A 24472-nucleotide genomic window follows, 5' to 3' on the forward strand; every position below is an offset into this window, starting at 1 on the left:
CAGGAAGGAATTGTCCCCCTGCACTCAGCTCTGGTGAGGCCACACCGTGAATACTGTGTTCAGTTTTGGGCCCCTCACTACACAAAGGACATCAAGGTGCTGGAGCATGTCCAAAGAAAGGCAAGGAAGCTAACGATGGGTCTAGAGAATAAGTCTTATGAGGAGCGGATGAGGGAACTGGAGTTGTTTAGCCTAGAGAAAGGAGGCTCAGAGGAGACCTTATTGCCCTCTACAACTACCTCAAAGGAGGTTGTAATGGGGTGGGGCTGGTCTCTTCTTCCAGGCAACAAGTGATAGGACAAGAAGAAATGTCCCTGAGTTGTGCCAAGGGAGGTTTAGATTGGATATTAGTAAAAATGTCTGCACTGAAAGAGTTGTGAGGCACTGTGACAGGTTGCCCAGTTGAGTTGCAATCCTTGGAGCTATTCAAAAGACGTGTACATCTGGTGCTTAGGGACGTGGTTCTGTGGTAGACTTGGCAGTGCTGGGTTAACAGCTGGACTTGATGATCTTAGAGGTCTTTTCCAAAGTAAATGATTCTTTGATTCTATGAAATTTGGTAGATTATTCTACAACAAGAGATATCTGAGCCATTATATTGACATTCTCCCCACGCCCTCCATTTATACACTACAAGTCACCTATCGAAGCAGATGTAACTATATCAGCTATATTCACTGTATTCATATGATTTGAAAATTGAAAGGTCCTTCATCTTGTCAGATTTTGAAGGCATAGTAAAACCCCATAATTCAAGCTGGGAGTTGGACTATTGTGTAATAACACCAATTGTGGATGTTTGTATATAAATTCCATTCAGCTGCATAAGCTTAGAAAAGTCTTTGCAGTCAATGAACAAACTTACATGACAGGTGTTGAGAATACAGAACTGAAAACATTACTTTAAATATTTTTCAGCCATTAGACTATAATAAGAGAGTGGTTTTTAATTTGGTGTAAAGAAAATATCTGTTGTTCTAATCATAGAATCTAAGAGTCTTAGAATGGTTTAGTTTGGAGGGGACCTTAAAAATCACCTAGTCCAACTCCCTTTCCATGGGCACAAACATCTTTCACTAAAACAGGTTTCTCAACGCTGAAAACCATCCAACCTGACCTTGAACACTTCCCATGATGGGTCATCCACAACTTCTCTGGGCAGCCTGTTCCCATGTCTCACCACTCTTGTGGTAAAGGATTTCTTCCTTCTATCCAATCTAAATAGTGTTGGGTTGATTGAAACATGCCCAAAGATAAAGCTGGACTTGTTTCATTCTTCTATCCGAATTTCTCTGACAGAAGTTACCTCTGTACTGTCTTGAAAAATCTGCATATATTTTATTTCAGAGAAACTCCTTTGACCAAATCTTTTGAAATGGGACTTATCTTACTTGTATCTGAGTTCAGAATTATTAAATGAAGAAAGGATGAAACCCCACATGAACTTTCTAACAAAACATCAGTTGTCCAACCGCACTGATGTAATTGTGCCTCTAATTTAGCCTCTAGCTACATACTCTGAGCTTGACAGTAACTGTCAGGCAGCTTGGATGTAAAATGACTCCTGTCTCTTCTACCCAGTAGGAAGAGGATGTCTTCCTGCAGTAGAAAAAAACACACATTATTTAAAATAATGTTTCTGGAATTCTGTACACACACATGACCCCTACAACAAAAAGTCTGACTAAAACTAAAACAAGAATCCTGTGTACTTTTAGTTTAGCTTTCAGTGCCAGTAGGACTGAGTCTATCTGCTGGCCATCCACCTGCCAAATGAGCAAACACGAAATAGCTACATGGAGGTATAAGTCAACATTGAAGGAGCAGACAGCTAATCAGCCAAGAGTACTTTGACATTGCCATAACACTGACCATGCCATTTTGTTCAAACTAAGTACAAGCAAATAAGGAACAATTACACAATCAAAATGATTTTATCATACAACATACTAGCACACAACGCACAGATTTTTAGGTAAATCTATTCCAAGCTTGAAAATGTGGTGAATAAGCACATTCCTTCTTTCAGGCCATTTTACTGGTCAAGTATTATATGATTTTCTACTGATCAGAAGATAACTCTGCTTCTCAAAGTACTGCAAAGCTAAGTTGATGCTAATAGATCTTGAATCCATTATTTCAAAATTTATAATTATTTCAATTTGTGTGTTAAGATTTGCAAAAACAACCAAAATACTTAGCTGATTAGCATGAAGTACTTTACCAGATTCACTATCAGAATGGATGTAATCATACTCCTTAAATTTTATGTATGAGAGTAAATAGAAGTGTCTTACTACGCCTGTAAGACCTATATAACTCTTACAGACTCAGCAATAAATAAAGAAATAAGGCAAATGATGTTCTGAAATTATGTATTTAATAAATATTAAAAAAAAAAAGGATGAAATTCCACAGTGTGTTGTGGCAGTTGAAATACAGAAAAATAAATTACTTTAGATTAATACTGACCTAGATATAGCTATTAAATATTTGTCACTACTCTGTATTTTATGTTGTACAATTTAGAAACAGATTATTCATATTGTATTACTGCAAAACAGGCAAAATAATACAAAATCCGATAACACATGAAAATTAATCTCTTTTATGTAATCTGGGCATATTTTATTCCTTATTTACTATTTTGTGACAACCATAGTCTGCCATAGTTAAACCTCAGCTTAACCTCTAGACTTAATAAAAAAATTAGACTGACAGGAGTAAAATGAGTACAAAGAAGGTATAGACTGACCAAAGCAGAATTTAAAACTAAATTATATATATATTTTTTAAAGATATTAACAAAGAGAAAATATCAATCCCCCTTTAGAATTTGTAACTCTATTCAAATCATAAACTGATTTAAAGCATGCATATGAATTTGAAATGAAAATTATGAAATTGAAATGACATGAAAATTTCTGCATGTGTAACAAAAATGGTATTTTTGCAACGTGATTAAGAATAGGTGGCCTTGCAAAATATTCACATGGTTATTTGAGCAATACCGATTCCAAAACTGAAATTCAACAATTTACTCTTCATGTTTTGAGGAAAACACTCAAATTACAACCAGTAAACCAACTCAGTTGGTGGTTAGGCACTACAAAAATCAGTAGCTTATGATTTTCACAATTGTATGGAAACATTTACATTATGTCTGTTTTCTAGACAATAAAGACCTAATGCTAAAAAGTTTAAACTTTTTTTTTTTTTGGCTAACTAATTTTAATAGGTTTTACAAGTATATGAAAACACTACACATAAAAATAAATTGTTTTATTACAAATTTGTGTAATTTGTGTAACTTTCAATACATTTTTGCTAAGATTTGTTCTTATGTACTGTTTTGTTTTGTTTACTTATAATGGACAACTTTTTCTGCTAATGCTTCCTTTAAAGTTAGTTTCATGTTATTTTTATTAAGTTTAGGGGACAGAAGTATTCTGTTTGCTTATAGAACAGACACAGTGCAGAAACTTCCTGGGAAAGGTTACATTTACCCAGGGGATCTTTCCACGTCAGCCTTGGTTTGGAAGGACCTCTAGGGGTGAGAGGGTAATTCTGTGCTAAAGGACAAAAGACGTCGAATGAAGTATAGGACTGGATTCTTTGTCCAAAGGAGTTTCACTATTGACCAGATATTACCCTTGACATAAAAGATGAACACAAACCTCCCTACTTATTTCATCAAAAAATGTAACTACTAAAAAATATAACTACTAAAATATCACTATTAAAGTATGATCATTATCATCACAGATGACGCTATTTTGTTTATTCTGGGGTCCAGTATATTCCTGTAATACTCTACGTAAGAGTTTAGTATTCACAGATGTGATATTTGCAATTATATTAAAATATGAGCTCTCATATTTTTATAATATAGATGTCAGAGTACATTCCATAATATTCAAATATTGATATTGGAAGAATGTATCAGAAAACCTTAAATTGCACAATCAATATAAAATTGTTTGGGCCTAGTAAATTAGTTCAGTGCATTAGAAATACTGAAATCAGCAAATGTAAATGTGAATATTATAAAAAAAAAAAAAAGCTCATTCCTTTTGTAAAATTAACTTCAACAACTTAGTAGCCATTTCTAAACACTTGTAGCACTTAATATAAGAGTGCAAATATATACTGAACTAAAGAAATGGATGATATGTTATGTACAATTTGCTTATTTCTTATTAGGCACACATTTTTTGATGGCATGGCACAGAACAGAATTTACTAAAAATATATCTAACAAAATTTGTATTCCTCAGTATTCAACAATCTTTATATAACAAATAAATGATATTCCTTTTTCAACATGGTTCTCTTCAGTTCACTTTAAGCCTAAATATCATCCAAGAAAAGAAGAAACCAGCAATGCTTAAAGTACCTACTAAAAATAGAGATTAATTTTAGCTGTTTAATAAGAATATCATCTTATTCAAAGTTCAAATCATGAAGGAGAGATGACAATTTTAACAACGCAAAAACCTCATTACTTTCCTGTGTAAATATATTCCAGTATATGTGTACCTGTGAATGTGAACTTTCTCAGTATGTACAGACATTTTGCAGAGTCTGTGGGCAATCTGCAATCAATAAATTAAATTCCCACTGTACTCCCACAGGAGAGAATATCAGATTCAAGCCCAGTCCTTCTCACTTGAAGCCAATGGAAGAAGATTTTGTATTTATTTTAAGGAATACTGATCTCTTAATTACATCTTATGAAAAAGTAATGAAAAATGCAGAATGTAATGTAAATAACAATAGCATGACTCACAGGCACACAAAATAGCATTGGTAGACAGCAACCTGCATTACATTTTCTTGAGAGGGAAGCATTCAATTTAGATTCATGACAAATGATCTAGAGCAATGATCCACTTCATGGACAGTAGTAATTAATCTGTTTTCTAAAGGTAGCTATAGAAATTCAAGACAGAGTTTGTCCGAGTCAGACAAACCTGACCTTGCTGCCATGAATCCAACTGTCTTGGGTTGTGTACCTCGAGGAGCACACCTAGGATATTATGACAGCAGCCTAAGAGTGGTTGCTTCAGGAAACTTGCCAAACAGGAGGATATTTCTTTCACCAACAATGCTTCCACTTATGCACAAACAGCAACAGTATCCTCATGTATAATAGCACTGAGGATCGTTCTCTTCATGAATATGTCTTCATATGACCCAAGTATTCAAATCACGTAGCCTGTGACTTGTATTTATTGTACGGTGTGTGATTTAATAAACCTTGGGCCAATTCAGACTAAGATTAGATAAAGCTGTGTTGGCTGACCCAGTCATTACTTTTAAATAAAGTGTACATATTGCAGTCCTTTACATTCACCATGCATCTTGCCTTGTGTTAGTAATGCAGACAGAGATACTAATAACCTATGAGGACAGCTAATACTCATCAGTCTAGATAAAAGATGTCAAAATATGTCCACGTGAAAGAAAAAGTTGCAGCAAGACTTGGGTTGGGTTAACACACCTTGACATATTTTTCTAGCACGGTCAAATCAATTCACTCATTTTGGCATTGTGGTGCCATGAGCTCAACAAATACACACGGAAAAAAAAAAAAGATACTTATTTGAACGACTGGGATGAAGCTAAAACATGATCTTGAAGGTTAGCAGCGTTTAATTTTCTTATAGGAACGAGATTGGAAGTATATAATAAAGGTTTAAATACGCAATTTGATGTGAGGACAACAATTGTTCAGTCACACTTGTCAAAGTAGTCTATAAATACAGACAAGCACTGAAGACTACTAAACCAAGATCTAATATCAAATAAAACATTCTATTTAAGTATTCTGTATCAGCAACTTATTGTTAATTTCAAAATGTTACGCAAAAATTTTATTTTTATAAAACCTGCTAAAATACCATTTGACATGGAATAAAAATTGAATGTTTTAACTCTGAGTAAAATCAATGAAAGCTGTGGAAACAGTGAAATTTTTCATACCCTGAACAGTATCAGTGAACTTGGCAGAGAAATAATGGGTGACCTGCTTTCAGTGTCTTATTTAAACTTTCTCATTTCAGTACATTTTCAGTCTAAAAATTTGGTACCTATGAATTAATCACCTCTTCAATATTTGTTTGCCAATGTCTTTCTCTCAACCTCTTCCATAATATTCAAAATTGCTCCAAACAGGAGCATATCTGGAGGTACATATACATGTGTGTGTGCGTACATACACACATATTTAAATAAATATAAAATATGTATGGAAATATACATACTTTACACACATATGTATAGAAATATACATATATCTTTTGAAGTTAGAGATATAAGTCCAATTCCTAAAAGACCATAAAAATACAGAATAAATACTTAAAAATACGTAAAAGACCAGAATAAATACTTAATTGGATATTTAGTGGAAACTCATTCAGCAGTGAAGTTACAGGCAGCAAACTGCAAAGAGAGTTTCTACCTCCTCTGCAAACATTTTCTTCAGAGAAAGCATACAAAAGAAAATTTAAGACAATTAATACAATAAATAAATAAAACAATAAGAAAAGTATTTTGTCACCTTTCCTAAAATATTATGTCCTTAGTTACTGTAACTCTGAGAGTAACCTCATACATTGCCTGCAAATCATATTGTCACATGAAATTTTTGTGTCCAAAGTATTTATTACCTGAAGACTTAGGATTTCATTTTTAACTCTTTGTTGAAATTCTAGGTCAAATGTAAATGTACTATGCTGACTAATGTTGAGGAAAAACGTTTTGTTTTTAGGTGCTACTACTGAGCTCTAAGGCTCAAATAGAAGAAAACGTCTCCTTTCTGTGTAACAGATGGCATTTAAATGCCTCCTGAAATCTCTGAAATCTACTGAAAGATATTTTCATTATTTATATTTTCTCCCACAAAGAGGTGGATTTAAACACATGCTTTCCTGTTTCCCTTTTCAGATTATTCTGATAATTTCATCCTTTCTTTAGCTACCAAAACCAACCAAACAACCCTAAGACAATTGCATATTTGCATTAAAATATAGTATTTGCACAGGAACAACTTACCATGTGGCAAGCCAGCACTATTGTATAAATTTTTATTTTTGACTTGTCAAATTGAGGTTAAAAAAGAGTTGTTGCCATGTCTCACCAAAATAACCAACTTATGATATTCAGGCAAAGAACATTCTCAGAGCAATGACACCGGTACGTCAAAAAAGAGGACAAGGACCCTCAGGCCATGTTGCTTGAAATGTATTTTCCATTTTCCATCCCTGCAACTTGCTATGCACTCATGTCATATAGTAGCTATGGTAGATGTCTAGGATATTCTCTCTATTGTGCTGTTAATATTTTTTTCTGTACCTGCTTTCCATATTTCTTCTGATTTTTATCCTTTTTGGTTTATTATTTGCTCTTTATCACGCTTATTCAAATGTCACTACTACTTCTTATTTCCAGTTTCTCTAGGTTAATTCCTGCAAGTACAGTCAACTTGTATTTCAAATTACTACTTCAAATTACTAATAAATACATCAAACAAGAACTGTTTCTATTTATACTACTTCCTTCTTCTTTTAATTAAGTACATCTCACTACTTGAAATAATATCATCTGTTAATTTGATTTAAGTCTTGACCAATTTTGCCACTATGTGACAATATTTCAGTTGATGTTAGTGTTTAAAACAGCTGTTTTAGCAGTAGCGTGTGTGTGTTCCCAAGCAATCAGATGACACCGATATTTTGGAATGTGTATACAGAAAGGATGGTAAAGCCATCCATAACCATTTTCTTTATTACCTGTTTTCAACTATAGTGATGGAAGGGCTTTTAAATACAGAAAGTGATGACAAGAACTTCATGTCTTAGCTAGAAACCAGCACACCTCTGCAAAACAGCTGGAAGAGGTCTGCTAGAGTTGTTCCGCACATACTACAATTCAGGAAAAAAACAGCAAAGTATTCATGAGATGACTTCATCTGTTCATGATAACAAAAGTTCTACTGACACTGTGAGCTCATGCCTGTGAACAAAATCTTGCACTGCTAGTCTCAGCAGACAAACTGATAGACAGTAGGTAAAATGTCATGGAAAAAGCACTACCCTCAACAACAGAAAACAAGGAATAGTTTTGCAAACTGAACAAATTAAGGTTTCCATTTTTGCTATATTTATGATATCTCAATAGCTTTTTGAACCATTTCTGCTCGCTAATGCAATTTGAAGTCCAATGCAAATCTGATAGCTTAAACACACACAAGTGATCAAGGGGTACATATATTATCAACAGATTATTACTGTATTAGGGTGTGTTTTAATAGAAATATCTAGAAATAACACAATGCAAAATACACTGTGCACTAACCCAGTAACACTGCTGTATCAGAAATACAGACCCATTACTGAAATTAACACCTGCTTATAGTCTTGAGTTTCAAGAGGTTAATGAGTTCTACATTTCTGTTTTTGTCTTATATGACCTTTGCAATCCAAGCATATGGCAATTGATGTTACCAAAAACATCTACAGATTTCCATTAATTCTGATTGAGCAAAATGTGAATTATTTGGAAGCAGACCATGTTTCATAGCTCTTTTGAACCCCAGCATCTAAATGAATAGAAAGAATGTTTTTCCTACCTTATACTCATCCTCATAGTCATTATATCCACAAGTACTTAAGATGTCAGGAAAAATATCTGACCATCCATTACTCGTACAATTTTTGCTAATATTTCCTGTAAAGCAAAATTTGAGAGTTTAAATCAGAAGGATTCAAAAATCTACTCATCAATGAACTGTTAACCAATCTAACGTCATCTTCTGTAAATATGCTGTTAACGTGCTCTATTTCCTAGCTCTCCTGCATACTCAGCCATTTCCTCTCATGTGCTCGTCATTAATTTTACTTTGGCTTTTAATGTTGTTCTGAGTTGCCTTTGCACTGAAGAAAAACAAAAACAATTCCAAGCTGTGATTGCAGGCTTCTGTTCTGGTATAATAGCTGTTTCTGTGACATCTGCAAAAGTCTGAAATTTATCTTGTCTAAAGTATACTGGATGGAGGCTTTCAGCTCGCTCTATAAAAGGGCTAATTTGTAGATAAGGTAATCTGATAGGAAAGAAATTCAAGTGAGAGTTGTTCTAAACTCCTATTTAAGCTTTCTTGAGAAGGCAGTAACAAATGAACTTATGAGTTATTAAAGTTCTTAAATATTAAGGTGAAAAATTACTGCTACAGCAAATTTTGGTAGGATTGGTAATCCATTCTAAAGGCCAAATTTGCTGATAGGTTGAAGAACAATGAAATAAATACATATCTCATCCTTTGAACCAAGCACTGAAACAATGTAGTTATGGAAGGTACAGGAAATGTGCAAGTATAGTTGGAAAGTAATTTTGAACAGTTTATTTCAAAATAAGCTTTTGATGGGAACTGAGAAGTTGACTCTTTTCCCTTGCAAAGTCACTCAAATGAAATTGGGGCAACCCATGATACTACTCCTTATTCTAACGAATATGTACTAATGTGTATATAATATGGAACAGCTTCAATAGAAAACTGAAGAGTCCGATGTCAAAGTAAAGAACAGTCATTAAAATTATTATAACGTCCTTACAATGTTAAATCTTGAGCTACTTCCCTTCACCTTTCCTAGAGCAATTTTTATATCTATGATGCTTGAATTTATAACAACATATTGCTGTGATTTGGAGGTTACTACTGGTCTTTAAATGATATGGAGATGTCTGTTTTCCATCACCCAGGAACAATTTTACGTGTCACAGATCAGCTTTGTCCAAAAATAACTAAATGTATTTATATACACTCCAAACTAAAACCTTTGTGATTTTTATCTTGCTCATTGGTTACTGGAATTTCTTCTTTGTATAAAGTCTTCAGCTGAAAGTTGTAAATATCCTACAAAGGGTTGACCGGCAAACTGCAACTTGTAACTAGACTTTGACCTCAACCCACAGTATCTTCTCAAACTACAGAACCACTTCTGTAGTTTGGCATAGGTATGACATTTTTTAAAGTAAATGTAACCTATTTATACATTCTGAAGAGTCTTCACTTTAAAAGTACATGAAGATTCTCTGATCAGGCAGAGCAGAGGAACATGTTAACAGAACCACAAACTATGTCAAAGCCATTTTTGCAAGAAAAAGACTATGTACGCAATATGCTATAGTATTTTCTTCTCTAAGTATTGTAAGGCCATCTAACTTAAACACAGTTAGGCCATGTTCTATGGAAGGCATTGGTTATTTCTGTACCATCTTTCTATGCAATTAGTATTTCAGATAACAACCTCACTTAAAACCTATAATGTTACTTGACACATACATTTTAATATGAAACTTCACTGATTAACTACCTGATATTCATATATGTACATTGTCATGTAATACAGAAGCACTATAGGATAATATGACTGCTTTTATAGCAGTCATTTAAGATGAAGTCATTAAATGTTCAGCAGAGAATTGTGTGGTATGCTTAAGCTATAATTCTGATCATCACAGAAGAAATTAAGAGCCAGTTCTCCAAAAGCTGTAAAGATGAGATGACAACTACTTTTTTAAATTCCCAGTTTAAATTAAGAAATCATTTAAAGAATTGTTGGTATTAAAAATGTCTAAACGTGACTTGGAAGAATTCTATGAATAATAAAGTACTCCAGATATTCTTGTAGAAGAATTTAAATTTCCTCCCAGGAAAAAAAAAATAAAAATAAAAAAAAATCTCACTAGTTTGGATAAATAAAAAGATTTAGATTTCTCATTTAAAGATATTTTGATAATTTCCTGCCATAAGAATCAAGTGAAGTTGCAATGTTCTGTATAGAAATTAAATAAACAATATATTGTGGAACATAAACAAGTTATAAAGGTGCTGAGATACTTAATTAGGCCATAATTGAATCACCCATGCAAGATGTTTGCTGTCTTCCTTCTCTGAAATTACAGAATGACAAGATTTTAAAAGACCTCTTAACTGAACAGGCACCTCTAAAAAAATCCCCCTATTAGCTCCACAAGCAAACAGTAAACAGGTGGCTATGAAAAAAGCTCTGTATAAGACAAATTATGGCAAATGATAAAAAGGAAATGACCTTTCTGTCCTGATGCCCAAGTGAGATAGAGTTTAAAATATTGGGAAGAGTTCAGATAGGAAAAAGAAAATGTTACTGTAATATAAGATACTAAGAGTTGTTAAATATCAAATGTCCAAACTTTGCATAGAGAGTAAGCATGCTCTAGCTTTTGGCTAAGAGAAGCAGTGTGATTTAATTCACATTAAGAATTTTTGATATTTATTAGTTTGCCTTGTCTTATGCCAACATAGCATTTTCTACTGAGTAATTTGAATACTTTTATAGATTTCACAAGATTTTGTCAAGATTACACATACTTGCTCCTTTATAAACTGTTTAGACTGTCCGTGATAAACTGATCAAGATTCACCAGCTCCAGGAATGAAAACCTTTGCTCATCTGTAAATTGCTTTATTTGTCTGCTTTTTACTGGAGAAAGACTTAATCAGCAGTTTTCAGAATAAAGGCATTTTATTCATATCCCAAGTTAGTCTTTCTGTACAAAGTTTTATTTTTAGAAAAGGGCTCCACAGACAGATTTAGAGGGCATAATTAATTTACTGTGGTAAGTTTTACATAGTTCATCATGACAAAGATTTCTCACCTGGGCAACAAGGGTAAGAATTTTCCTTCTGCATTTTGAGATACATATATGAAAAGCTGTAATTCCATGATCTATTTTTAAAAACCCAGTGACAAGGCAAAGTGCAAAATTAAACTGCAATATGGCATGATATATCAACAAGATTGTGCAGAAGATCGTGGACTTAAAACAGGTCTCAGCAATCTGAGGAGACAACTGAGGAGCTCCTTTCAAGTTTCACTAAAAAACAGTATAAAAGGAGCATAAAAAGCACAAAAGGAACAACCTGTATGTGACCCGTTGGCAACTGTTAAAGAGGTCTGTTAGGCTCAGCTGCATTAATAATTAACATAAACAGGTCAGAAAAAGCAAGCAATGTCTTCAGCCTTGATGAGCAGTATCAGAATGTATGTTTAGCTCCTCAAGGAATACCATATGGACCACAAAGACAATTATTTGTTGTTTTTTTTTTTTTTTCACAATGTATCATGAATAGCTTTGTTAAAAATTTACTATTTTAACTCTTTACAAAAGTAAAACCTGTAAACTGCAAGTAAACATTTTAAACATATTATTTTATCAAATACTAAAGTGCAGGCAGCAAAAATAAACCTTAAAATGAAATACCTGGTTTGCCAGAAAAAAGACTAAATACTTTTGGGCAAGGGACAGTGACAGTCTCTCCAATCTTTGCAGGACGCCAACAGGTGATGTTATCCCAAACTCCAACACATCCTGTAACAAAAACATTAATAACAGACATGAAAGCTCAGTTTGGCTCTAACCACCCTGCTACATATATCTTGTAAATAGGTAAGACTTGGTAGAAGCTTTGGATGAGTAGTTCAAGAAAGTTTAGACTATTTTAAGAAATAGGCAAAGATAATATTTTCTATGAAAATTTTAAGGGAATCATAAGTCTGCTGATTAACCAGCTTCTTTTAAGTCAGTTAATATACTTGTTTGCAATATGTCTCATCACAACTATGTCATTTTGATGGCATAATGCTAAGATACAATAAAAAATGTAATAAGCAAATTATGAGTATTAATATAGATTAGAGGCAACTCCAAAATTTTGAGAATCTCTTAATCACTGTTTAATGAACTATTCAATTTGCATTAACAGACAAACTGATAATAACAAAGAAATATTTATGTAGTTTGTTGAACTCAGCAACACAGATATCATGAGTGCATCATGACTGGAGAATTCTTGGAACAATGTGTCTGGACTTACAAAATCATCTCTCCTAAACTAAGTAACAGAGAATCAAACAAAGAAAGCTTTTGTGTATTTATTTCAGCTGGGGGTCCAGAAACCCAGGTAAATTTCCATTCTAAGTTAGGTCCTCCCCTACATCCTGCCACTGTCACCTTTTATGCAATTTGTAATAAAGAAGACGCTATTTATCTCTTTTATAATGCATAAGTACTTGCCACAGTCTAATAGCTTTATGGACTAAGTGTTGCTAGTGGCAGCTGATGGGCAGGTAAGAGGAGGGGGAAGAAGTTTTGGAGTTGAACTTGATGATCCTTATGGGTCCCTTCCAACTCGGGATATTATTCTAAGTGTTTCTCGATTATGCCACCTCCCATCTTCTGTATTGCCTCACTGCTACAGACTACTTGTAGGCAGCTTTACTACATGTTTTTGCTTACGCAGTAGGCTGCAGGATGGCACTGAGCAGCCAGGATGTCCTCCAGTAGTATATGGAGCTCAGCACGCAGATTCATTCACTGTCCTTAGAGCAGGCCTGGTCCTGAAATATATTCTACTGGCCAGACATGCCCGTTGTTCTTCCTGGAAGTACATGCTCCTTCTCTCTCTCCACCTCTTCCTCTCCATGACTTTATTTTCTATTTTATTAGATTGGAGAAACTGTCCTGATAGAAGACCTCTGTTAAATATAGGAGGTGGAAAGAGGTGAAGAAACAATCCTTGTCCTTGTTAGCTAACAGGAGGAATCCTTGTATTGATGCAACCTCAGAAATAGCAAAGCTTTTCTCAACATCCCATATACCCGTGTTAGTAAGACCAGAAGATCCAAGCAATGACAATTGCTTAGGCCAGGTCCTTCCATGTCTGTATGTATTATGCATGAATATTTATGCAGTGAGCTCCAGGAGACGGGGCTATTTTTTGAGGCAAGCTGTGGGTAAATTGTGGGTAAATATCCCTTGGGCAGGTCCACTAAACTTTGCTTCTTCCTTACAGTTACAAGAGCAAGAAAACTCTTCATAGCTTGGAGATATAAAAAAAAAAAAAAAAAAAAAAAGGAGTTTGGGTTATCCTCATTCTTCATTATTAAAAGAAAATGTAGTAGTAGAAGATTAGTAGTATACTCTACTAAATTAAGCTGTGGTTGTCAAAAGGCATCACAATATTTGAGAAAGGCCTTCCACAGTCATGCAGTTCCCACTGGCTGTGTTTCACACAGCTGACACTTTTGCACTGTTCTTCCCACATTACTTATAACTGGTGAACAAAACCACCTGAGGCTTCCTGCTCAATATCGCACTTTCTCTTCTAGGTGTGGACACAAATTTCCATATGATTATCCTCAACTTATTAACCAAACGCAATGACTTATTCTGCCACTTGGACATTTGGGCCCCTATGCAAAAGCAGTTTTGCCATTTGTCAGCACATTGAACATTAAGATTTACTTCACTAAATGCAGACATCTGCACTACACTAGCCACCCCAGGCTCTCTTTATTATTAGTGGTGATTCAGTGAATATAATTAGTGGAACCTAAGGTATAATTCATTGAAACACAGAATATTGACCTTTAGTCAAGGTCGGTTTAAAAGTGGGCTAACTTTAAAGTTGTATCAGATTAGTCAGTGGCGTTTCCAGTTAAGTGTCAAAAATCTCCAAAGATGGAGATATCAGAACCCGTCTGGGTAACCCAGCTCAGTGTTTGACTACTCTGTGAAGAATTCTGCCATGCATCTAACCAGGATTTCCCTTGCTACAGACTGCTTTCATTGATGCTCGGGCTTCTTTTCTTTTCTGTGCACCTCCAAGAACAATCTGGTTCCATATTCCCTTTAAGACCGTTATGTAGATGAAGACAGCAATCAGATCACTCTTCTCCAAGCTGAACAAACCCAGCTTTCAGTCAGTCCTCATATGCCATATATTTCAGTGTCATCTGCGTGCCCTCTGCTGAACCAATTAATGTCTTTTCTGTACACAGGAGCTCAGAAATGGAGCCCAGATGTAGCCTCAAAAGTGTCAAATAGCTGCTTCCCTTGATCTACCAGGTTGCTAATGCAGCACCATATACAGGTAAACCTCATCTCCATAAGGGTGCACTGCTGCCCCACGTTTAAATTCATATATTTCTAAAGCAGACACCTAACAGAGTTCAGAGGAATTTAATCCTAAAAATGTTTATTTCTTCCCAAGAGAGTCTGAAGTTATTAATTCAGTTGCAAAATCTAGACCACAAGTATTTGCATTTGTTCTAATTGATCCCTTGTCTGCTTAGTACTTTGTGTCTAACCTTGGTTTGTCACTTTTTCCAGTTACTTCAAAATGGACTAATTACTTTGGTTCCTTTAGTGACTCTTGACTCCTAGACCAATATATCTGACTTCTTTTAGCCTTACCTTAGGGTAAGGGACACTTACTTAGGAGTAGGAACTATGAGAGTAGCATTCTTTCCAGCTGTATCCCACAGCCTGCTGAGAAGTGCCTCTTCCTGCACACAACTTACTCTTATCAAGTTTTTCATCCTTACCCCTTGAATGAGTGTTTTTAGCAACTGACTGACAGTGCAACTCTACTCCTTAAACTCGATAATCACTCTTTTTTTTTTTCCCCTCATAAACACAAAGCATGTGTCCTTTTCAGTGTTTCTGCCCCTACAGTTCATTCACGCATTTCATTAAGAATTGGCTCATGAGTTTTATCTATCCCGTGTTTTATCTGTTTACCTTACACTCCCTCTGGCACTTGTAGCTTTTTTTTTTTTTTTTTAGTGTTAGTAATACTACCTTTGAAGCCATGCTGACTTGGCCATCTGTACGTAATTTAAAATACAAACTTTAAATCTGAGCAAGTCATCTTTATACCCTTTGAAGTCAATGGAACTTAAATGTGCTTAGGTGCTTTCTGAGTTTAAAATTAAGTCGTACTCTCTATGATGTAACACCAGGGCTTATGCAAAGTAAAAGAATGCTAACCCTAGCCAATTCAGGTCATGCTTCCTTTCCAATTGGTTTTAAGCCAGAAACAATGTCGACAACATCACATAGAAGTAATCAGAAAGACAAAGAAACTATTTTCTTCATCCACCAGCACTCAGAACTATAGCGGCAAAATGAAACTCGTTTGGCTTGGATGGATGCACTGCTTGAGCCAGCATAAACAAATCCTGGAGTACACAAGAATAATTAGCATCTTGTGCGACTTCAGACCTTTTTAGTTCATCCCCATTTTCAGTAACAAGTGAGAGCTGAGATGAGTCATGGAAGTGTTCATGCACGCCTGTAAGAGCTGTTGACTTTCACAAATTTTCTCTTTTATTTAACACATACTCTGTAAGATGGTGGACTTGCTACAGCAAGCCACAAACTGTTCAGAAGCCTTTACAAATTTGTGCCATGCAACTATATGGACTGGGCTAAGGCTTTGCTAAAAAAGCAGCTGATCAGTATCCGCCCTGCACCCCAATTCTTATTCAAGCATCACTTACATAAAATATCATATAGAAATATGGAGGTCCAAGTCCTATTCCAACCAAAATCATCAATACAATTTGCAACAGTTCTTGAAGCTAGCTTGTAGAAAGTAAAACAGTATACAAGTTCTTGTTGTTCAAAACATTACAAGTCACAAATGATTTCCAGGGAATATACTCTTTACCCCAGTTTTTCCCCAGTATCTTAGGACTTTACAGGTATATACCCCAGAGAAAAGAAAGACACTTTTTCATACTCCTTAAATCAAATAGATGAAATAACACAAAAGATGTATTTCTATAAAAAAAGACTACATTCAAATGCATCAGCAATCATGGAAGTGAAACCTGAGTGGCTGTCATCAGAATTCCAAAAACATTAGGTCTCGATTTATGCATATTTACTGGCTTATTTATTATTGTACAGGAAATCTGAGAAAACTGCTGAAATGTCCTGGAGGCATTTATATTCACTGAATGATACAGTGTGTTTCTGAAAACTGGTCTATGGATGAAAGCTGAAATTCTGGTGTTACCGAACACGGTGCTCATAAAGACTGCTGGAAGTACAACTGTTAAACAATATGCACTTTTCTGGTCTCTCAGCTTACACTTTTCCTCATTTCCCCCTCCTATTACTACATAGTTTTGACAAGATTGCAGTCATATATCATTTTCTTCTCTTAGCAAAATGTACCTGTTCTGCAGAAGTGGGATACGATTAACAAGTTCATACACTTGCATCAGTTTGTCTCTTCCACCCCAACAACATCCTTCTATTGTACAGCATAAGCTTAACTATGCACAACTGAAAATAGCAATTAGTTTCCCACTGATCTTGGAAATTCAAGATGTGTCACACCTGGAGACCTAGGTGGGATTCACAGGACTTCAAGTAGATACTGCTCTTTAGCCACCATAGTCTCATTTTACAGTTAACACAAAAACACAAAATATTGTCAGAGGGTGACAGAACACAATTCACCCCATTCTGAGACACATGAAAATAGGCCAGATTGATTGCTTCCTACAATTGACTGGTTTTCCCCAGTGGCTGCAGAGTTCCCTAGAGCGCTGCGAATATCTATACTGCTGGAAAATGAAGGCGAGATAAGGGCTAGGTTTAATGTGCCTCTGCACATTGAATATCTAGCTTGATTGATTGCTTTCTATACTCACTCTCTACTACTCTGTCAAGCCATTTATTCAGTCAGTGTTAGGATTTCTGGATTGTTATTCATCACTTCCACATTTCAGAAAATCATTTTGTATGCTCATTCTCTGGAAGTTTCACCCATCTCCCACATACATAAACCTGATTCCTACTGTATCGAAAGGATATTAAGTAATTCCGATATAAAACACTTGAAGTAACATCTTTAAATAAGGTTTTATGTTTTAGTTATAATAAGTATTCTATCAATACTTGCAGTAATATTTTTAAAAGTTTATTAGAAAATGTCAAAAAAAGTAAAATGTTCCAATGTTTATTTCATATAGTCTCTGCAGTTTTCTATATTTATCACATTTAACCAAAACAGTTTCTTTTATTCTAAGTATCCAAAAGTATATCTATGTTCATTTTTTTTTTAATTTCATGGATTTAGTCTCTGTGTTTGTATACAGCTCTAATAAATTCTCAAGCCTTGAATGTTTTTGTACTTTCACCCTGATATTTACACTATAAGATCAGCTCAGCTGCTGCTCTGCCTTGGCTGCCTAACTTTTCTGAGTATCTCTACTGCCTTTCTCTTTGCCTCCTACTTTACCTATTAATAAGGCTAGCAAAGGGAAAAAAAAAAAAAAAAAGGTAAAAAAGGGTTCTTTTCTGTGATGCCTAGAAGAACCCTCCTGCACCCTACACATAACAAACTCTTTTCATCCTCTTCATTTCCATCAGTTACTTCCCTGGTGAGTCACTCAGACTATCCAAGCAAACAATCCATCTTCCCAGAAAACCTTTTTTCAATGACTCTCTCATCAGCTTGGCTACCGTGTCACTACTCTGATGCTCCCCCCTGTTCCTCCAGATGATACTACTGATGATATTCTTAGTTGAAAAGAGATTACTTACTTGATTTGAATGTTTGGTCTTTAGTGCTTGTAATGCATTTGCAGATAATATATTTGTAGATAATTCATAATGAAAGGAAAAAGACAGCAAAATTTTGTTTCTTTTTTTTTTTTCAGCTTACGTATTTTTTTCAGCTTACCACATCATCATCCTGCTGTCTGACATCCAGTCTTTGAGCGACAAGTTTGCTTACCTATGCGTGCTTCTTCACTTGTAAAAATTTGTAACAGTGGCTTTGTACAGGAAAGCTTTGTTTATACACACATTTTACCCATATATTAACCACTAGGTGGCACTTTGCATTTGTATTTAAAAATTGCCGATTCAAGGAGAAGTTTACAATTTTCTTCAAACTAAGTGTGCATGATACATGAAACAAAATGAAAGAAAATCTGACAGGAAGTTGTCAGCTAGTCTATAGTTTATTTTTCAAACAGGGAAACATTTCGATTTTTGTACTTAACTTGACAAAGCAAAAGCAAACTCACCTCTTACGGGCAATCTTTTCTAGACTGTAGGTCTGAACACTGCAACATGCACTTTAGGCTGCATGAGAATTTATGAACATATAGAAACTGAAAGACTGAAACATTATGAACATATAGAAACTACAGACTGATTTTTTTTTTTTTCTGCAATTTCAAACAAGTAATAATAAAGAAAGGAAAAAGGGGGATCAAGAAAAAGTGAGTTGGCAAATTGGAAGCAAAGAAAACACAGCAGAACTGCTTAAAGTGGTAATAATAAGAAGACAGTAGCAAAAGCACCACTGCTCCAAGGTACTTTGCCGAAGTTATTTGCATCTATGTAAGTCTGGACCCTGAACACTCCAATAGGCCTTAATGTCCCTGACCAGCATTACCTGGGGGCTGCCCCGCTCCCCCTGCCCAGCTAAGCTCAGGTCTGGGCTCACCTTCAGCTGTGCTGGGGGTGAACCTGTCTTCAGCTTCATCACCGACGCCTGTGCCTGCCTTGGCCTGGGCTCCGATCCACCCCTATGGTCCTGCCCAGCCATCCCAGGGCTATGCCCAACCCTGGTACTCTGCACCAGGCTCGATCCTGACCCTCACCCAAGGGCTGATGCCGCCAAGGAGGTGCCTGATGGCCCCGGCCTGCTCTGCTCCCTGGCTGTGGGTGGGACAGGCCCTGGGAGCTGGTGGCCTTCGCTCCTGTGTACATGAGGTCACGAGCTGCAAAACTGTCCAAAAGCAGCTCCACAATGCCTATGCTGAACTATAGCACTGTTGTGAAACCTTGCAGAATGTATACAGGCTCTGATCAGGCACAAATGCTGAGGAAACGTGAATATAAACATTTTTTAATTACTGATCAACTAAAATGACACCCACACAACGAGAAGAATTTAGGGACGTTACACAATATACACCAGATTTAACTAGTCAAACAAAATGAAAAATACAATAGGCTTTATCTCATATCCATCTAAAATGTTTTCTGTTTATAGATTTTTAAAAGCCAGTCCTATTACTAGGAATGGCAAAAATGCTGTTATTGAGGCTTCTGGAGGATTACTGGGTTTCACTAAATTAAGAAATTTCAGAAATACTGTATTTCCTTTCTGAAGAACAGTTTCCCACCAGAATATCAAAAATATGTAGGTCAATTTCAGTTTTAAGGTAATTTATATATTAGAGCACTGTAATGAAATATGGAAGTTTTGAGCTAAACATTAAAAAAAAAAAAAAGCTCTGAAAAAGAAAACACATTTCCATTCAAATTTTCTACCAAATAAATCTTGCTTTCTAATTACTTAAAATGTTTCTTGGAGACAACAGAATGTGTTTTTGTATGAATAGACAGCACTCTTATCTTACCATAAGAACATAATTTTGTCTTATACTGGAAAAATACGTGTTTATAGGCAAAGCTGTAAGAACTATGTTCATCTTTGGCTTGCCCCAATTTAGACATGCCGTCCATTCTTCATAAAATACCATTAAATATCAATCTTCTTTTCATATAAAATTCACCCCCACACACACACAAAAAAAAAAAGTCCATGTAAGGTACTGGGACTATAAATTTCTGTTAGTTTGGATTATTTCTCACTTATGTGCTATTTGATTTATTAATTGGAATTTTTTTAGTGCATTCAGGGCTGTTTCTTCACGGCATCTGAACTTTGGATGTCGTGGAGAGTAGACTGTCAAGGTCAAAGTTGTCTCTATCAAGACTCAAATTCAAAACTGTGTGTTTCTGTGAATTTCTTTCAGAATCTTCCAAAAACTACAATAAATTCCTTTATGGTTGTACAATTACTTTCTTCAGGGTACCAAATGCCATCTGTTAATATCCACTGATGAATTTCTACTTACCTTCTGGGGGCGTAGAAATTTTAGACCTTCAAAATTGTAGAATAGAACCACATGTTGCTTCTTTTCCTTTCAGAAAAGCTTCATTCGGTCACTCTTAGTAACTTCATGGTGTGAGATTTGGAATGAGGCTGACCAGGACATTTTTTTGTTCTTCTCCACTTTTTTTCATGTTGATTAGTTTTCCATAGGCTACTACACTTCCCATACCTCCTTTCATTCAAGGTGCTTTCTCACCTATGGCCCAGCTCCTTAAAAGACTAGCCAGCTCACTCTGTCTTCCGCTCTCAAATAATTAAGTATAGCTTACACCAAAGCCCAGATGTTGACAGTTTTATGTGGTTTCATTAACAATGACACTCCAATTAATGAAAGCCACAAATAACCAAACATTCAAAACAGTCCCCTCAGCTTCTTAAATATTTGAAAAAAAAATGCATGAACCAAAAAGTAGCAGCATGCCTGTTCTGCAGCTAGAAAAGCAGCAACTCAGCTCAGAAGAGTTGTCCTGACATGAGCTACTGGTGCTGTGTGAAAGGAAGTTCCATGGTCCCCCTATCTTTAAACTCTACTTTTAACGCCACCTCAGATAACTCTTAAGCAGTGCTGCAGTCTAAACTACTGATTCATCTTACAGAGAAAGCTGCAAAAACAAACATTAACTGATTAAAGACCTTGATGAGATTGAGAGGATTAAGAAAGAGAGAACCTTGAGAAGGTTTCTTTTCATGCAGCAAAAGAAAGACCTCATCCAGCTTTGTGTACGTCTCTTATTTACTGATATGGAGAAGAGAGTGATCTTCAGGTTGGTATACTTAGAGTCAGTCCTTCATTTGTGTGATACAGAGATACGTATGTGTGTATATGTGTGGGTTTGGAATGCACGATAGGCACCTAACTGTAGAAGTAACCATAACAGCAGAGATTTGTCAGACAAACTAACTTTTCAACCAATATTAGATTCCCATCATTGTGAACAGCTTTCAGAGAAATTTGGTGCTGCAGTCACTGAGGGAAATTCTGGCAGTGTAGTTCAGGAGATTAGATTATACAGTAACATTGCTTCCTCTTGCTTTAAATTTATGAATAAGTGAGCATATCGTTTTGGTAGTCCTGTCCATTTTAATTTCCCATTACTACGGGCATTAAGAAGCTGCTCTTTGAAAGGTTTACAAAATTCTTTCCAAAGCCATTTTTCTTTCCATCTACATCCTTTCCTCAAAGTTAAGATGTCATATGTAAAAATAAATACATTGTTGGTCATATGGGTCTCACAAAAAAAACATTTTGGAAAGCAAGAACTCAAAAGATTTATTTAACTGTGTAGCCACTCAGGCCAATTTTTTTTTTTTTTAAATTGACTTCATTTTTTCATACTGAAATTGTTTTAGAACTTTTTGTTGTAGAACCCTGTTAAAAAGCCTATTAACTGAGTTTCAACATTGTTGATTATAAGATTTCCCTTTTCATTTAAAGGTGAACAGAAATTAATCAGTTGCTCTATAAGGTAAAATTCTCAATACTGAGCAAAGACGGAAACTGGTGGTGTATTTTTGTGTATTTGCAATCATTTGAATTGGGACCTTTTTTTTGTGTGTTTGTGTGAGAACACAGGTCATAGGTAGAATGTAAAGTATGAAATAGTGTTTTCTCATATGAACCTCAAAGCCCATAAGTTATGGGCAACTTAGAATGGAATTAATCTGCCCGCCAAAAACAAGACAACAGCCAGAGGTCTCTTGGGCTTCTAGCTCAGGTACATCCATACCTTACATGTCAAATTATAGAAGGAGAAAACAAATGTGGATGGAAGCTAATGCTGTCTACATAAAATAAACAACTAGATCTGCTAAGATCACGATCACTACACAAATGAAGGCACTGCCATGGATCTTTGGAGAGTGTCTTTTTCATTAAATATAGTGTAATACTCTCCACTATGGAAGAAAGGCTAATGCTTGAAATTCCCCCAAAGGGTGCAAATCAGAAAGTCATGTGCTTTTAATATACCCTTAACATTGTTCAGAGGATGTTTACACAGTATTTATACAGTGTTTCCTTGCAAAACCCACTATTGCTTTATTAAACCATGAAGCAAGCAGGTCCTTCATGGACTTCATAGCCAATAATTTTAGGCACACTACAGAAATTATGCAGTGAAGTAACTCTTCAGCACTTTATAAAGCAGCTAGTGATGACTATAACATCATTTTATGATGTCAGAAAAAAACAACCCACAGTCATCGTTAAATCTTTCCTTTATATATTCCTAGCACAGAGATGAGAAGTATTAGTACACATACGGTATTCCACACATAGTTGCTATTTAGGCCAAAGGGACAAACTGCCTGTCCTATGAAATCTGGACCCTCCAAAACTCATTAACTGTGTATGACAGTCAAATTCTGGAGCATGTTACACAGAGATGTGAAGGCTTCCCAGATGCTTAAGAAGTTAATGGAAAAATTCCCACTGATTTTGATAATGGGGACCCAAGCCTCCAGTGAACCTTCATTTCCAAATTCTAGACAGGACCTTGTATTTCATTGTAACTTTTGTGAGGCAGGTATCATATACTGAAGTCAGAAAAGCGTGACAAGGGTTGTATAACTGTCTTTCTCATTCAGGAAAAAGTGAAGTGGGTTTTGTGAATTTATTGTAATGAATTATGTTTCAAGAGCAATACAAGTTTTAGGTGTGGAGCTAGGGCTTGGACTAGTTCCAGCTTGCCCATTTTCATTAGTAACTCTTCTTTATTAGCAGCCAGAGTATTGCTGTGAAAATCTGCATGTCTCTGTTCAAAATACTCCTTACATCTTAGTATGAATTCAGAGATTTTATTTGGAAAATAAGGACACATTAATATTTTAGTAAATACAAACAGATATTTTTAACACAGGCTCTTCTGGACAGGTTGTTGGTAAAGGTATCTGTAACGTGAAGCATAGGATAAATTCTCCTGTAACATTAAACATAAAGTTACTACTGGTTCATTACCATAGGGGCTTTATTACAGTCTCCTACAAAATTGAATATTCCATTTGTTTCAGCCAGGCATTCAATTAAATTCATAAATCCTTCCACCGCTCTTGTATCTCTACCTGCACGGCTAAATCAACAGCATCAGAGATACTGTCTGCTTCGAGGTTATAAAGTTCTTACACAGCATTTTGTCTTCAGGAAACCCCACTCTTTCAGCGAAAAGAGGCTTTGAAAGAAATATTGCCAGAAAACCTCTTCACCAGAGAAACCCAAAATGAAACTGGTGTGCGTGACAAGGATACCCTTAAATCAGTCCAGCATCTGGATCACAAAAATGCATTTTGAAGAAAACTTCACTTTCAAAACCTTGTAACAGCTAATAGTGAGTTTATTAATTCATAATTTAATTCATTAAGCAAGGCTAGTAATTATTTCTCCATATGGCTTCACACTGGTATTATTTATGTAACAGACATCTCTCTTATCGCTCATATAAATAAAAAATCTAAATGTAAATAAATTATTCCATTAAGAATGTGCTTGGAAGAGATTCACTGTTATTATAATTTTTCTAATTACTGATCTGGATTAATCAAAATGAGAAATAATAGTAAAATACAAAACTGATGATGATCCTTTTAATCATTGTATACAAACTGGTATTAGAATACGCACTGAGGGATTTACAAATTCAAATCAAGAAAAGAGGTGGA

General features: G+C 35.4%; 1 protein-coding gene across 2 annotated transcripts in view; it reads right to left on the reverse strand.

The window, feature by feature from the left end:
• VIPR2 (vasoactive intestinal peptide receptor 2) overlaps positions 1-24472 on the reverse strand; it is a 62454-nt gene that overhangs the window by 32764 nt on the left and 5218 nt on the right. For both annotated transcript variants that reach the window (XM_080581708.1, XM_080581707.1), the window contains 2 exons: positions 12304-12411; positions 8633-8730 (listed from right to left, as the gene is read on the reverse strand). In XM_080581708.1, coding sequence (XP_080437834.1) covers positions 8633-8730; positions 12304-12411 — 206 coding nt within the window. The remainder of the gene's footprint in view (positions 1-8632; positions 8731-12303; positions 12412-24472) is intronic.

This window comes from Anser brachyrhynchus, assembly GCF_964034855.1.
Source record: "Anser brachyrhynchus genome assembly, chromosome: 2".
NCBI classification, from domain to species: domain Eukaryota; kingdom Metazoa; phylum Chordata; class Aves; order Anseriformes; family Anatidae; genus Anser; species Anser brachyrhynchus.